The following is a 17,073-nucleotide window of genomic DNA, read 5'->3' on the forward strand; positions in this document are numbered from 1 at the left end:
GGACCTTTCCATTTTGTTACAGTTACAGCAATTAAAAGTTGCCCAGTCTTTCTTTATATCTCACAAACAGTATGTTACAAATTATGTGAACCCCCATCCTGCATATTTGTAGGCAGAAGTTTATTATCTGCGATAGCTAGAGCGTTTACTGTGTTGTGCTGCATATTAGCAACTTAGATGTTTGCAGACTACTTTGTTCATTTTTTTTTTCTTGAAATAAGGTACAATCTATGTTTTCAGTATTACACGGGGTAGAAAGGAAAAGCCTATAAATTTAAAATGTACTGTGTTAAATTTGCCATAAAGTATGTACTTTTTGCTCTTATTAGAAATTAATATGAAGAAGTGATATGTTTCTTTCTCTCTCCCTATTAGGTATTTTTTTGTCAGTAAGGATGGTGTAGTGCTGTAACAGTAAAGGGAAGCATTCAGATATGTGGTGTTTTCTTATGGGATGCCCTGTCCCTGTAGATACTCAAGGTCAGGCTAGACTGGGCTCTGGGCAACCTAATCTAGCTGTAGGTGTCCCTGTTCATTGCAGAGGAGTTGAACTAGATCTTTAAATATCCCTTCCAACTGATATGAGTCTATGATTCTGTGATTATAATTTTATGATTACGCTGGTGATCTCAGATCATCATCACTGGGTAGAAATATGCTGTTAGGTTCTTTGAATACTTTTTTTTCTTTCATGCTGTATATGACACAATTTTCCTATCAAATAGAGCCTCTGGCATCGATAGTAATATCTCCTGATCTTTAGAGGACTGAGATAGTTGTGTACTTAATCTAAAGGAACTGCTAAACAGACTTTGGATAAAATGTACTGGGTTATCCTAACAGAAGGTCAAGAAGAGTCAGGGGTCTCCATTGACCTACTAAATTGTAAATTATCTGAAACTGCAATTTATCTAGAGGTATTTTCTTTTATTCTAGTATTATGATGTACTTATTACTGTGTTATTCCTGTAATAGTATGTTCCTTTTCTCTCAGTGGTAGCTTGATTACTGAGAAAAAGTAAAAATACTTTCACTGAGTAAAAGTATGAAAATGAATCACTCATTAGAAAATGTCTGGAACATTTTTGTATTTTAATTTGAGTAACATAATATCACTCTGTGCCTTCAAAAGTACATAGGAAAGGAAGAACTTTCCATGGAATTGCCTTAGGTTAGTTAGGAAGAAAGGGGAAAATATTTTAATGTGGACTACTGAAGTATCGAAATATAAGCATTGCTCAACTTAAAGGAAAAGCTCTCCAAAGAACAAATTGTCAAACACTTGCTTTCACCTTCTGCCTTTTCTCCTAGCTTGTTCCCCACCACTTCTCTCAGCTTTTTCTACACCTACATTTTTGCCTTCCTACATACTGCTGATTTCCTATAGCTTCCCTAGGGCTGCTCATCAAGTGACACTGAGTGTAGAAGTGCTGTATTTCTCAGCTTACAATAGGATAAAAATGGCTTAAAATCTGCTTAAACTCTGCTTCTGCTCTGCTACTGCCCCATCTGTCAAATCCATTCATACATGATGCAATTACTCCACTGTTGGTTGGTGGCTGGTGCACTCCAACAGTCTGCAAGTGATTTGCATGACTAGAGTGTTGTAGTTTGCAGAAGGCTGGCACTACTCAGCTGTTTCTCTGTATGCATGTGTGATGGGTCTGCTATGTATTCCTGGCCACCTGTGGGACTCATTGCTATAGCCTCACAAAATATATATTTACTGACTCTCACAGTGCAACAGGCAGCAGAATATCCACCACATACACAGAAAGAAAGCCTGTCATATGTTGCTGCTGCTGTGAGGAAGAAGACTTGCATCCCACTCCCACATTAATTTGTCAGTGCTATTGGATTGTTCCAGAGCTTACTGGAAACCAGAGGAAAGACTTGGCCAGTCAACGTCACTCAGCTTTTCAGCAGCTTCCAATGGCGATTGTCAGAGGAGAATGCCAGTTTTCTGTGCACAAGGAGCATTTCATTTTTTCTGTGATGATAGTAAGAAGCAATTATCCCTTCCTCCTAAAAACCATTGTGGTGTGTTTTACGAAGTTACCAGAGTGATATCTTGCAGGACCTGTTAGGTAGAAGAGTAACATTCATTAACATTAATATGTTTCATATTATAATCTTATTTGGTGTCATACGGTGTTGAGAGACCATCTCTAAGAAACCTCAGACACGTAATACACTTCCAAATTTGCAGACAATCACGTATGCTAAATGGCTTATTCCTTTCCCAGTACATACAGGTGGCAGAATTGGCTGCTAATTCAAGCATCAGGTAGCTTTCTGAACAGCGTGGAGGGAAGGTGGTCATTAGCTGACTGTTCTATCACTGCTCACCATTGCCAACAACTCAGATCAGATAGTGGTAAGTGCTGAATGAAACCTTGCTCAAGCTGCAGGGACTGAATATTCTGAAACTGCTCTTCACTGCAACCTTTTCAGAGAATTTTTGGTCCAGAAATTTTATGAATTATTTTGTATGATCCTGCTAAAATTTTTCATACAGGAAAAAAGTCCTTGGAGAGGGCAAGAACAAGGAAATACAGTGCCTAGGTAGGCAAATGACAGAGGCACGGGCACCTGGCTTGTGTCTGCTCCAAGGCTGATCTCTTTTTTTATGTGAAAAGAATAAAACCAAGCAAGGGTTACAGAAAGCAACTCGCAGTTGCCCCTCAGGCACCTGGACTAGCATCTAGGCTGGAATTTTGTCATCTTTCTCTTGAGGCATACACTATCTATCTCAAATGGGTCTCCCTTCACAGGAATTTTAGCCTCAGCCCGCAAGAAGTGTGAGGGAGGGGCAATGGATTAATCAGACAAAGAAGGAAACTGAACCAAACCCTTGTTACCTACATATTGCAGAACACGATAATGGAGATGTTTTAAAACTGCCTGTTTAGGAGAATTCTGTGTATGCTGTTCATTCTTGAGAAAGTAATTAATTAGTTTTGTCCATGTTGTGCTTTTGTTTGTTTCTTTGTTCTAAACAAGCACGTGTCATTTACCTTCTATTTTAACTCTGTGAATCTTAGGTTAAAAGGTATGTGTAGCACTGGAGATGGACTTCTTACAGACTCCAAAAGATTTAAAACACTTGTCTATCAGTGCAACTATACACATTTTGTGCGTTGATGGCTTTCTGTTTTCTTGTGCTAAAATACAGGTGGCGTGGTTAATGAGTAGTGCAGGACAGACTGGGAGATACAGTGCAGTACTACACATCTATGTACAATTTGTCTGGATTTGGCTCAACTGTAGCATGCATTTGCAACTGTATAACTGCAGCAAACTAACTCAGACGTATCAGAGTTTAAACTATTGGTTATTAAAACCTGGCTCCATTATCACACAGCTTGGTTTTTCTAGTGCTACCCAGTTCTCAGTTCTCCACTGCATGCAGCGCACTTGGATTTTCTGTTTCTATCCAATGATGGTGAAGAATCCATTGCATTTTCTTTGTTGAGTAAAGAAGCAAGACTGTAGATGCAAAGGTTGAGTTGTGGACCTGCTGCAGTATTTTTGGACCCAGCTACCTATCTGAACTCAAATGCTAGCTTATTTATGTGTTACTTGAAAGGAAAGCTAAAAATATTCAGAGAAATACTTTTCTTATCTTTTAGGATGATCTGCATAGCTGTCTGCTTACTGAGGTAAATAGTTGAACTGATATTATGTATGAGAGTGCACTTATCAATAGATCCTTTGGCACATGGACTAAAAAATCTGATGTGGGAGCATTTGAAAAAGAAGGGGATTAATTTGTACTGTTACACAAATGGAAATTGCCTTAATTTGTGGATGCATGCCACTACATATTTTGAGTAGGAAAAAAAGCTTCTTCATGAATCTGAGATTTGAACGAACACCAAATCATTTTATATTGTGAAAAATGACGTAAGTCCTCCCATATAATATTTTAGATTGAAAGAAAAGAAGAAGAAAACGTCAAATGACGAGGCTTTTGACACTGGTCTTTCTTCTTGGTTTCTGTGCAGATAAAACAATATTGGTCTGTGTCATGAGGCAAATTTTTGGATGCACGTGGTTTGGCCAAAGTGTAACTTGCAGCACTGAGTAGAGATTTACACTACCGGCAGTTCTTGTGCTGCCAGAGTGGGTATTGCAATGCACTTGCCGGAACACAGGCCCTTTCAGCCATTTTCTACTTATATACTTATGCCCTGTGGTGTGCCTGCTGTACACACAGGCCTATTCTGTGAAGGGGAGAAGTGAGCGTTCTTCATCAAGCCGTCCTCTGCTGGATGCCGGTATTTTCCATGCAGTGGCAGGAATATGAGATACAGCACAAGTGCTGTCTTGCAGTGTGATTTGTCTCTCTCTTTCCCTTTGTCATGCTGAAGTTTGTTGAGAGGGAAAGATTTCCGTAGAGCAGTTCGTGTTTTTTGTTTGTTTGTTGTTGTTTATAAATTTAAATGTGTGTTTATGTGGTAGCTACGTGGTGTTTGCACAGTGTTCTGGGGGGTAGATTGCTATGCATTCTTGATGCATTTGGGTTGAGAGAGAAAGGCACAGCTGTTACTTCACAGTGCTGCCTAGGACACATTTGTAATGGCAGGCCAGGAATGGTTCTCGTGTCCTAGGGCTAAGAGACACAGCATGTCTCATGCCCATATGGCGAAGCTCTCTTGTTCCCAAAAGAGGGTGGCCTCATTCAGCCTGCCTTGTGGGAGCAGTTCCTGGCCTGTGCTGTCCCCTGAACCGTGCCCAGCCATTGTCTGGGAACATGCTAGCAGGCGGGAGCCAAAGCTGTGCCAGGGAGCTGTCGCACAATGGAATGGCAAGGGCAAGGGCACGCCAGCGCCAGCACTGCTCTGGCCCCTTGCCTCTCCTGATGCAGATGCAACTGTATTCACATTGATGTGCCCTAAGTTTAACCCAATCTTTAAATCGTGTTTTCAGGTTTCCTATCAGCTGAGTGATCAGGGCTAACGTTGCAGTCCTATTCATTTGTAGAAAGTTTTAACGGTGAAGTCAAACAACATTATAGCAAAATGGAGTGCAAGTAATGGAATACAGCTGTTTTATTCTTTTGGAGCAGTGCAGTAAAAGGCAGAGGTAATACCTGCAGAGATATTTTTGGAGCTAAAGAGGAGGCTGTGTGTTTTTTGAGCTATGCTTAAATTGAACTAGTACATATGTAAATGGGAATGTGTGTATATGAAGTTACAGCTGGAAAAAAAAAATCCTGAACAGATTGAAGCAAGGAAATGAATCATGAGAATGTCAATAAATACGCAGATACCCTCACAGTTCCTTAAACAAATGCACATTTGTAAAGTATCACGTTGCGTGCTCCAAACACAACTTTAACTCTGTCCCAGTATCCATTTCCAGTCTTATTCTGCCGACCAGAAAACCCCTACTGTACATCAAATAAATTCTGAATGTGAGTTACAACCACCATACAATATGGTTATGTTGGAATACTTTTACTATTTAATAACAGACAAAGTGGATATTTTATTTTGGAATCAAAGTGCTGTGCTGTTATGTGGATTTATGGTTTATAAGGTTGGCAGAGTTTCTGAGTACTTTCTATTCCAAAGTACATAAATATAAAGTGGTAAAAGTTTTGTTTTTAGCTTATAAATGTAGTTAATCATCTGTTCAAACAATAAAAAAAATTCTATTTATTAATGGCCAAGAAACGTTAGAGGTTTTTGGTTTTCCTTTTTTACGAGAGACTCATTTAAGTCAAATGGATGAAATGAATAGACAATGAATATCACAATGGTTTAGGGGGGATCGTAGCACATTAGTAGATCATGTGGAACTTCAGTCATCAAAATTGTTGCTGCCTCTGAGTCTTATTTAAAGGTCATGGTCTTTTTTTAAAGATTTTGTTGATGAGTGAAAGAATTATTTGTGTTTGATCCATCCAGTGCATGCATGAATATGCACATGCTGAGTAGTGCACTGAAGTATATTCTTCTCTTGGAGTTCGCCAAACTGAGCAGTGGGTGGGCAATGATGTGAGCGCTCTTGTGGGCTACATGAGCATTTGTATTGCTGCTTTTTTTCTGACATCCTGCTTTTTATCGTGGTTGCAGTACATCTGAACATGTCAGGCAGTTAGACATGTGAGGACCTGGTTCTGCTTGATTATTTGACTTCCTGCAACTAATAATGAGCTTTTTGAAAGATTTAGTACTATGCCATTGAATATAAAAGAGGCTTGGATTCCTGTATGTGCAATGGAGTTAGGTGTGGTAGATTAGATTTGTCCTGGCATCCTTATTGAAGCCTCCCTGTAGGCACCATCAGGTGTAATCAGCACCATTGCCAGAAATAACACTGCAGTGTCAAAAGCATGGGTGTTTGAAGGGTATAGCCAGGAGACTTGAAGTATTCATGTATTTGCTTAAGTGTAGATTAATAAAGATTCACAACATTCTTTTTCTTTCCTGTGTTGTTTAATCCTGTTATCTAAAGGCTTTTTGTATTCTTTATAAAAACTGCTGGCTTCTGAATTACCTGTAACTACTTAGGAAAAAATGAAATCCCATTGAAAATATGTGTTTAAATGCACAGTAAAGGCCTAAAAATGAAATAAATTCTTTGTAGGATTTAGAGGAGAGGAAAGAATAGTGAAGATGCAACTTAACTATTGCCTCAGGAAGTCTTTCCCTTTTACTTTGAACAATGTGTTGTCTTTCAGTTGCTAAAATTTATTTTCCCATTTGCTTTCTGATGGATTGTACAGAATAGAAATGGTCATCCACAGTTAAATAATACTGCACAGACCATGACAGACACTACCACAGTGACTTCTAGTATGAGAGCAAGTTTTGATTCTCAGGAGGAAAGAACTTATATGATTATCTGGAAATTCCTGGAAGAGTCCACTTCTTCAGGCTATTTTCTGCCTCTTTCCAGTAACACGATGGCTGTGAGAATAAAGCAAGTTCAGATCAGCACATGCTTAACCTCTGCATGGCCAAACAAAGTGCCTCAGTGCCAGCGCTGACCAGGAGGCCTGGCACTGCGCCCTAGTCCTTGCACAGCTGGCCCTGAGGCCTGTGTGGGACTGTGTTATCAGGAAGGAGCCACAGTGTAAATATAAATGCTAGTAACCCGTCTGATGATCTCTTGCCCTTCTGAAAGCATCAGTACATCATACGTTATAAAGTTTGACTATCAGTTGTAACTGTAAAGAGTAGAGGATATGTTTCCTCTTATTTGTTGTCTTAAATTGGATAATGCGAGGGTTACTACAAAAGTAATCCACTGGTGCAGGCTCTTGTTCATCTCTGGTGAAAATGCAGATATCCTGGTGGTGCCTATGCTGAAAAATAGTAATTTATGGACTTTGCTCTATCAAATGGTCTTATTGTACCCATTGCTGTGCTGTATTGCATGGGTTACAAATGCTATTCAGAATTCTTCACGTGTCTTTCCTTCAGAACACAGAAGTTAGCAGTAAAGCCTTAGTTTTAGGTTTAGATTTATAAAAAGCTTTTTTGTTTTTTTCACTTTAAAATAATCTTATGGTTTCATTTTCATTCTCTTGTGGAAGCTAAATTTCTCTCTTGCTTCCTTTTATGTTCAAAAACTTAAATAATTTATTGCTGCAAAGGAATGCATACTGAATCCAGTAACCAACAGAGGATGTGGAAAGATTTATTGAGAGAAACATTAAGAGCATTCCTGGCCAGGTGCATTTTTTTTCTTTCTTTTTTTGTGAAATGGGAAAAAAGATACACACCTCCCGCCAACTTCAGAGATGGCTGAAAGCCCATTTGGAAAGCAGAGAGCGTGTGGTTATGCACTCCTCAACACAAACTGAACAAAAGTTGATGAGGGGTGCAAAGAGGCTGGCACTGCTGGGCGATGAGAAATGTGCTGCTAGATCTTGACAGTGACTGCAGTGTTCATGATCTGAATCAGGTGTATGCACATGGTTTGAACTCTCCTTGTACATAATATAACAACATTTATCCCTGGGAAAAGAGGATGGGAAAACTCCTACTAAACATGAATAGTGGGTTCAGAGTTCCTTCTTGTACCTCCAGTCCATGACAAAAGGTACTGAAGAAGCAGGTACGCTTCTGCACTCTTTGCTTCACTGAATTCCCCTGCACTGCATAGCAAGGAAGGGAAGCACTGCTCAGTAAATAGTAGACAATTTTTAGACCACTAGTAATTAATTTTATTGCATATTAGAATATGTAACATGAATTTGTGAAGAGTGTAATCTTTGGAGGGGCAGCAGTACAAATAGTAACCACTTACTTATTTGATGATTCTTAGGACAATCTGGTCAAATACAAATATTTTTTCCAAGAATAATGAAAAAATCAGGTAGTATACCCATTTACTTCTTTGTCATGCTTACTGGCTTTTACATAAAGCACAAAGTTAATGACAGCATTACAGTATATAATTCTGTGTAATATATAGTGTTTCAGTGATATCTTTCTTCCATCAGTTTTTCCTTCAGCCTCAACTTCTGAGACTACTGCTCCCCTTTGTAGTAGCTGATAGAGTAGGTCCTTCCAGCAGCAGCCTTATTCCATAAAAGCAGTGATTAACATTATGTTTTGTATAAATTGTTGAAGGTGTTTACTCTTTCTCTATTAAACCAAATTTCTTCAAAATGTCAACTGCAATTTCTTCCTTGATACAGCATCTTAGAGAAGTAGTGGTGGAAACATTTGGAATCAAACTATTCCATCTCTACCCATTTCATATGTATCTAAGTTGTTTTACAAGACCCCAGTGATGGAGTTTCTTGCTCTGACCAGTTATCTGTTCCTTTGTATTCCCCTCCTGACTTCTAATTTATATCCCAGTTCAAGTTCCCCTAAGCCTGATGCTTCCAGTATTATCCACTGTGCATATGGAGAACAGTTCTTGTTTTCTCTTTGTGGTTCACTTTCTGTATTTGAAACTCTTCTAGATTTTCCCTGGAGTTTTGTAGACCTTTCTTTTCATCTGTTGCTTCACATTAATTGTTCCCTCCTTTTTTTCTATCCAAGAATGTGTCTGTGCCTGACTACACTTATCAGAATGTTCCCAGTGTGCAAATGAAAAATGATACTGGTTGCAAGAGGCCAACCTATTATTGTCAGTACAATTAAGAAAACGTGCCAATTAGACAAAGGACTTTTTTGGAATGTCAGCTGGAGTGCTCAGTTGGAAGCCTATCATCAAAGTGACATTTTATTTTTCCTTCCTGTGTTAATCTGTTTACTTGCCTATCAAAACCAGGCTACTTATTAAGGTTATGGGATACGAAGTTCACTGTAAGCTACTGAAGTCCCAGTGCTTTGAATCTGTGAGTTGAAAGTAGGTTGTAAAATTGAGGTGAGATTCAGTGTGTACTGAAAATATGGGTCTTTAACTGTGCTACTTAATTAAATCATACATTGTGTTTCAGTGCTTTTGAGCCAAAATGTTGACTACGTTTTAGATCTTAAAAATCAGTTACAAAGGACGTGAGAGAATCAAGCTTCTGTTTTCCTTTTCTCTGGGTATTTTGTATGAATTCCAACAACTGCAGTATATTCCTTTCTAAAATTATTTTCACTTTTTAAATCGTTGTGGAGATTGCTAAATTGGTATTGTTACATAATTGTGTTTCCTTAGAAAAAGAAGTTACAAAAGTTTTTCAACTAATAAGTGCAAATAAATGTTTTGATTTTTTTTTTCTATTGCATACTTGTAAATTGTTGTCTAATATTTATTTTCTCCATTTTTTTTAATGTATTGCTTCCCCTGCTACCTTCTATTTTTTTTTTTTTTTTTTTTTTCCAGGACTATTCCCCACTTCAGGAGACAGTAAATTCGGCTGCTGCTCTTACCATGGCACTAATAAAGGACAGGAACCCTGAGCTGACTGGCCAGCTTTTGGTAGCATAAGGTCATAAATCATTCGTAGCTTTTGGAAATGTTTCTTTGTCACCATTCATTCACCAAAGGTCTTGAATCATTTAATTTTTGATGAAAACTCTGGATTTATGACATTTGCTGTTAAGCTCTTCTAACAACGTATTTTTGATACCTAAAATGCAAGTCTGATATTATGTAGAAAGTGTAAAATGAAAGTAATTCTGAAATACACTGGATATGTGCTTTGAAGAAAGATACCAAAACATTTTTTCTGAGGTACTGCTCATTTAACAGTGTTCACAGAGGACATCAAAATATTGTCTTCATGTAGAACTGTCTTTAACCCATGCATGTGTGTTATTTTGCATTAATGAATTAATCCTAAAACACAGCTTTAGTTCTTTAGATGAAATTATTTAACATTTGTTGCTATAAGTATTAATGAATATTTAATATACCGTATGGCCTTACATGAGTGGAAATGCACATTGCAAAAAGTGTTTGTTAGGTCAGCTCTCTGTCCTCCATGGTATAAAGGGTAACCTTGGCACATGAAGAAAGATGTGCATGGGAACACTGAGGTGCTATAGCCTGGTTTTCTAGATCAGGTGTTCTCTGGCTGCAGCACTCCTTAGTACTAATACTACTTCCAGTACCCATGTGCCATCATTCAGAACTAGCTCCAATAGCTTTTCTGAATACAGTATTATCCACACTAGAAGTGTCCAGGGAGCCTCCCCTTCCATCTGTCCTAAGTCCATCCAGTCTCCCTCTGACATCAGATAGGTCAGCTACTTGCTTACTGCCATGCTTTCGTGAGTACAGTCTCTTATATCTAGGCACAAGGAAACTGTAAAGAATTCGCAATATCCTCGTGGATCCTAAATGTAGAACATAATTTAATCAGGAAAAGGAAATGGGTTGGTACAGTGGAGAGTGTCAATCTGGGTGGCATTCAGGATCAATCGTTCCCTTGTTAGGTAAACCTTTGAAAATCCATCTCAAATAAGATTTCTGATTCAACTCAGGAATTTGACTCTCCATTATCCAGCAATGAATGTAGCTCAGCTATTCAAGAGGATAGAGGGAGAAAAGCTCTGATTGTCGTTCAACAACAGAGATTGCCAATGCCAGCACTGAAAGAGATCCCAGCACTCCCACCAGGTTCCAGTCCCTCTGGTGTACGGACAAAACTGTGAGGATAGAATGAGATTTGAACTCTGTCCCTCCCCTTTTCCCCAGATCTCTAAATAACTGCCTAAAAATGGTTTACTAGTATCTGCTGAGGCACCTCCCTCTTAAATTACTTTTAGAAGCTGATGTTGATCCAAAACTTTCTTCGTTATAGTAGTTGCAGCTGACTGTTCTGTATCCAAAGCATACATTTTTTTCTGCTAACACGGTTCTTATCATCTACTTCCTTCTTTGATTTTCTCCTATCTAATTTGGTTAATAATTTGTCCTTTTCTGACATTGTACAATGTGGGCATTTATATTAGTTCAGTTTGTGGCCAATAAGACGTGTTTTATTCATATATATATTAATGCCTGTTCATATGCAGAGTAGTCAGATAAACTCAGAGGAAATATTTTATTATTAGTATCCATAATTTAACAGGACAACTTTCAAAAATAAGTTTTCTGAATTCACTTTTACAGTAATGAATTTTATGAAGGAATTTGTTTCACAGGCTTCTAAAGACATGATAGAAGATGTTTCTTTGACCATATTTTTTTAATTCTTTGCTTTAAGACTTAACTACAATCTGTGATGTATTTTCCCCACATTATAATAAGCAAGTAAATTTTAAAAAAGCCCCTTATGTTTTCCATCCACTCTAATATATGCATTGAGATAAATTCTTAGCACTGGATTTTGGGTAAATTGTCATTTGCTTAAACAGAACCTTTTATTTTGTTGTATTGTTTTACTTATTATCTTAAAAGGATTTAAATCCAATTTAAAATGCCATTGCAATGAAGTGCTGGAAAGAAAAATGGTATAGTGATTGTTTATGAACTTTTTGTGAAAAGAGAACAACTGATGCCCATTAAGAAGTGCATTTCAGGTCCTCGAACATATTTAGTACTAAACTCATTGAAAGATTTATTAATGTACTGTTAATCATCACATTACAGATCATTTTAAATGATCTACAATCACTGAAAAATCCAATCTGCAGGAAGCCAAACACTACCAGCAGAACAACTAGAACACATCACAAGATAGTAGGGCAGCAGTAAAAAGAAAAAAAAAGAAACTGGACTGTGAGTAATGCTATTGTATATCCAAACCAAAGTTAAATGCTGTCTTAGATGATTGCTAGTACTTACAATGGGAATAAAGATATAAAATGAAATTAAGAAACTGATTGATTGGTTTTTGTCTGTGCGTAGCCTCTTACAAATAGCTATACACACAAGAAACTTGGCAGCCTTTTGTACACACATGCTGTTTTGAATTTAGCTAGTGAATCAGTCACTTTGCTTTGAACATTTGAACAGAGATAACACAGAGTAAATAAAAGCTGAGACCCTGCCATCTCTGCTTACCTTACTCCGCAAACACTCTAATTAATATTCCGTTAGTAAAATGTTCACCAGGAGAGGGAACACAGAATCTGGCCCTAAGAACGTTTTTCATAGTTGTAAAGTTAAGTGAATTAGATTTGCGTATTGAAACTAACTCACTTCAAGCAGTGTCTAACATTATATTTGTTTGTCTTACATCCCTTGATTAAAGAGTTTCTAGCTACAATGTTTTTCTTTAGTTTTCCAGGTTACCTAGCTTGAAAAGGTGGTCTCATGGTTCTGTGAAAGCTGCTGAAACAATGAAGAGGATTGAATACAGTTGCATTTAAAAAAAAATAACAGCATAAAGAAATGAAGGGGAATATGACCCTATTCTAATCAGTGGCATAAATCTAGTTGACTTCAGAATATGAGGACTTCAGTTTGTCTTGGTAACTGACACAGGCTGCAGAACAAAAGCATGTCTGGAAGCCTTAAAGCCTCTAGTGCATTCAGATTTGTATTTGTACAACGTCTCCTCATCTCCACGGTACTGTTCCTGGTGCCCCCCCAAACAGGAGCCTCCAAAGAACTGTCTGGTTCTCGATTACTGCTTAGCACTTTCCAATGATATGGCAACTTTTCCTGTCTGTAGGTCACTGAAAACTAGAAGGTTCATAATTTGTTTTCTCTGATGCCGACGGAGGTGGTGGAGTCACCCAACCCTGGAGGTTTTCAAAGAACATTTGGATGTTGTGTTGAGGGATATGGTTTAGTGAAAACTATTGGTGATAGGTGGTTGGTTGGACTGGATGATCTTGTAGGTCTTTTCCAACCTTGGTGATTCTGTAATTCTATTCTCTCAATTTTGGGCACCTTTTATACGAGTCATGGCTTTCTGTTCAGGTTTTATTTCAGAAGAAAAGCACATTTACTTCCAGATACATGAAAGCATTTGTTGTCTCATTTCTCCTTCCTCTTCATCCGTAACTTTGAGAACTGCTGGTTCATCTTACCAAGTTACCACCAGGATGTCAGGTAAAGCATGTCCATGTAGCCATGTGTAGGGACAAGGTAACCGTGGTGCCCTGTTCACATTTCATCTCTGCCATTTCTGCTTTCCCTGCTTTCCCCTCGTTCCTGTTAAGGAAAGTTGTAGGATTCAGGGATGGCTCTTGTTAAGTGTTCCTATAGGAGTCTGAAATCTAGGCTAGAGCTACCTGGCTGCTGCTCTGATGGCTGGGCCATAATAAATGGCTGTAGTCGTGAAGGCAGAGTTATGGGATGTATGTAGCTCTTCAGAGTATTAGTATATCTTGGCCTTATATTTTGAAAGATTTTTGATCATTCCCTCTGCTCCACATAATAGGTGGTCTACCCTTAGTCCTGTATGGCTGGAAAAAAACAAAACAAAACAAAACAAAAACCCAACACCCAAACTATTTAAGCTATTAGACTACATTCAGATGTGCGGTTTGCTAAATGGTAGATTTTTCTCTTTTTGTCAATAATGAAAAATACTACTGAGAGGAACTTCCTCTTTTTTTCCCCCCAAAGATTATTAAAACCACATCTGATTCTCACTGAAAAGGGGAGATATGCTGAGACTTGTAAAAAAAAAAAAAAGACATAATAATAATATCTTTACAGTCTCTCGTTGTGAAAATCGGTTATGAAACACTAAGATATAAAAATCTGTCTCATCTTTAACATATAAATATATAACCTTAATATAAAATGCTCAAATACAAATATATTATTTAACAGCAATCTTGAAGAGTTGAATTCTAAGAAATGTGAAAGAAAAAATGTGAGACTGATTTCATTGTTCCTGTCCAAATCGTTCAATCAATCTGATCTTTTGCATCTGGTTTATAATAATTTGCAATTGCACCCAGTTAGATGACTAATGCCCTTCTCTGTATGCCTCAGTAAGATACCTACACAAAGCATGCAAATGATTTCCAATCTTTGTGCCCACAGTGCCCACCCCTTCATCTTTAGATTGGTAAGTTTTTATGGTGTTTGCCTTCCTTGTCCCATTTCTCAACCCACTTGTTTATCACAATTCAGTTTGTTTTCTGTTTCTGGCTTTACCCTGGGAAAAAAACAATCACTAAAACCACATTTTTTCCCAATGTGAGTTGGTTTTAATTGACAGGTCTCAAAAACAGTTGTCTTATATACATTTTCCTTGGTTATTTCTTCCAGGAATATGCAATTGATTTTGAGATCAGAAAAACACAATTTCAGTGCCTGTGCTGAGGAAAGAGTCCTAAATGTGAAAATACTTTTCATGATAGAATATACTTGGCTTGCCTACACTGATCTGAGAAGGAAAGTGACATTTCTTAACATGTTTACAAACATATTAATTTAAGTACGTTTTTCACTGTTTAGACTGAAGCAGATCTTGTCCTTAGTCCTGCACTCAAAAACTGAAATTGTAACTCATTAAAATGCCACAACACCGAGTTATAACACAGTTACAAACATAGATGAGAGAAAAGATTTCGACAAATAAATGGTAACATGGTTTTACGCAAGATGGAGAAGCAAAGAGGCAAGAGAGAATATACCAAAGCACCTCCAGATGGCAAGATCTGCAGGAGAGACCCTTGAATGTCACGAAACATGAACTACTGTGGGGAGGAAAGCCTCCCAGGCTTGGTAGTGCCTAGGATTGGAGCTTAATAAAGTGCTTTCCTATTCAGCAGTCATTTCAGACAATTGCTTCTCATGGGTTCTCATTCTCATTTGTTGCTAGCTCTGCATCTTTTTCATTACACTGCCTCTTTCCTTTTATTTTCTTGCTTCAGACTAGCCCTGTCACTTCAAATTTCATGTTTCCTTTTCATTTAGTCCATTCTCCTGTCGTCTCCCATGCCATTCTCCGATCCTTTCCCCTACTTCTGTTACTTGCTCTCTCTGTTTGTCACTCCCATTCCTCCCAGCCCACCATCGTTGAAGGAGGTGATCCCCCTCCCTTCTCCTGAAAGCTAGGCCGTGGTCTGGCATCAGAAACCCTTCCTTGCTGCTGGATCAAGAACTGAGGCACTGGGGCTTTGGCACCTCTGTGCTGCTCACAGCTGGGACCAAGAACAGATGTCACTTCCGCTGCCAGTTGCAGGCAGATGAGCAGCAGCTGCCCTTGGGGACAGACCTCCTGCATGGCAGCTGCTGGGCTGACACCCAATGCCGCTCATTAACCGGTGTCAAGCTGCAAGCAGCCCTGTTCCACTCGAAGGGGAAATGATCTGCTCCAAGGTCAGAGCCCCCACTGGCTCAGGGAGCCCCTCTAGGATTTGTAAAGTCAGCACCAAGTTAAGAAGCCAGATTTGCAAATCTATCAGAATCTCAGCAACAGCAAAAAGTGAAAGAAAAGAAGCCAGATTCAGGTACAGCTTGACATCCTGGTGACTGGAAAAAGTATGTTTTCACTTACTAACCAGTGGCTTTGCCAGGAGTTGCTCAGAGACAAAAAACAAGGCACCCCACAATGCTGTGTTAAGCAGTTCCTTTCCACAGCAAAAACACAGCCTGACTGAAAACCCATTGAAGTCAATGGGACTGTAAGTTCCTCCCAGTGCTTCCAAGAATGTGTGGCATCTCCTCCCTCTGGCCATCTCCTGCTAACTTCACACATAACCATGGTGGTTATGCTCGTTTCTTCTTTGTTATTATTTTTATTGTGCTGCAGTTTAAAGTGTGTATTTATGTTGTGCTGAACTCCCTCAGCATTTGGTGGGGGAACATTATGGTCTCGTTTAATCACAAATATGTTTTGGAGTTTAGTTGCGACCTCCAACCTAAGCACTTGCAGGCCTATAGTTTAGTGGGTGATGGGCACTTCTAAACAGTATTTCAGAGTTTAAAATCTCTTTTTAAGGACTCATTCTAAGTCCAGAAACAGCACAATAAGCCTAAAAGGTTGGTCCTACGCTTGGTTTAAGCTAGCCTACAAGGCTAGGAAAAGTCCTAGTGTCTTCTGGACAGTGTTTTGTCCCTCTTTCTGCTCACTAGCACTGAAATTTGTGCTTCTGTACAACAGGTTGGTAGAGAAAGATAAAAAACTAAGCATTTTCTGGCAGGAAATATCTGTGTGAGAAGTGAATAGCTTTCCTCAGAGTTGTGAGGTGGGATAGATTTGGGGTAGGAGGGATGTAGTGAGGCCTTTTGGGAAGCACTGGGCCAGGAGCACACAGCACAGCCATGCAGGCACAACTCAGCACAAACCCTGAGCTGCATCCCTGGGGCGCTTATTTCTTAACTTTGCAGTCCCAGTGAATATTTGTTGTTCTGTCATTGTTATTCCCCTTCTTCAACAAGGGCATGTAGGCAGGTGAAGTACAAGAGGTTCAGGTACCGTGTGTGGCTCCTTTGTCTGACGATCATTTGTAGACTTTGTAAGTGCGGAAGTGGCTGTGTACTGTGACATGCCAGCCTCTCTGAATATGATACATCTGAAAATGGCAGAGATGAACTGCATTCCGCAAGGGTAGGTCAGGGTAAGACCAGGAAGGAAGGAAGGAAAGTGTCTCTCACCCTTTCTGGGAGTGGCTGCTAGCAGCAGATCAAAGAGGAAAGAATATTTCAAGAAAAGCTGCAAAATGCCTTGAGTGCTCAGCACAGAGTTCATAGAATCATTCACTATTTTTATTTTTATTTTTATTTTTATTTTTATTTTTATTTTTATTT

The 17,073-nt window shown here is 38.8% G+C and overlaps 1 protein-coding gene across 1 annotated transcript in view; it reads left to right on the top strand.

Moving 5' to 3' along the window:
* CRPPA (CDP-L-ribitol pyrophosphorylase A) overlaps positions 1–12,224 on the top strand; it is a 107,978-nt gene extending 95,754 nt beyond the window's left edge. Inside the window, exon 10 of the mRNA XM_042889042.1 lies at positions 9,790–12,224. Coding sequence (XP_042744976.1) covers positions 9,790–9,894 — 105 coding nt within the window. The 3' untranslated portion in view covers positions 9,895–12,224. The remainder of the gene's footprint in view (positions 1–9,789) is intronic.
* The last annotated feature ends 4,849 nt before the right edge of the window (positions 12,225–17,073 follow it).

Source organism: Lagopus leucura, unplaced genomic scaffold (assembly GCF_019238085.1).
Source record: "Lagopus leucura isolate 7727_CA_CO unplaced genomic scaffold, USGS_WTPT01 Super-Scaffold_100157, whole genome shotgun sequence".
Classification (NCBI taxonomy): domain Eukaryota; kingdom Metazoa; phylum Chordata; class Aves; order Galliformes; family Phasianidae; genus Lagopus; species Lagopus leucura.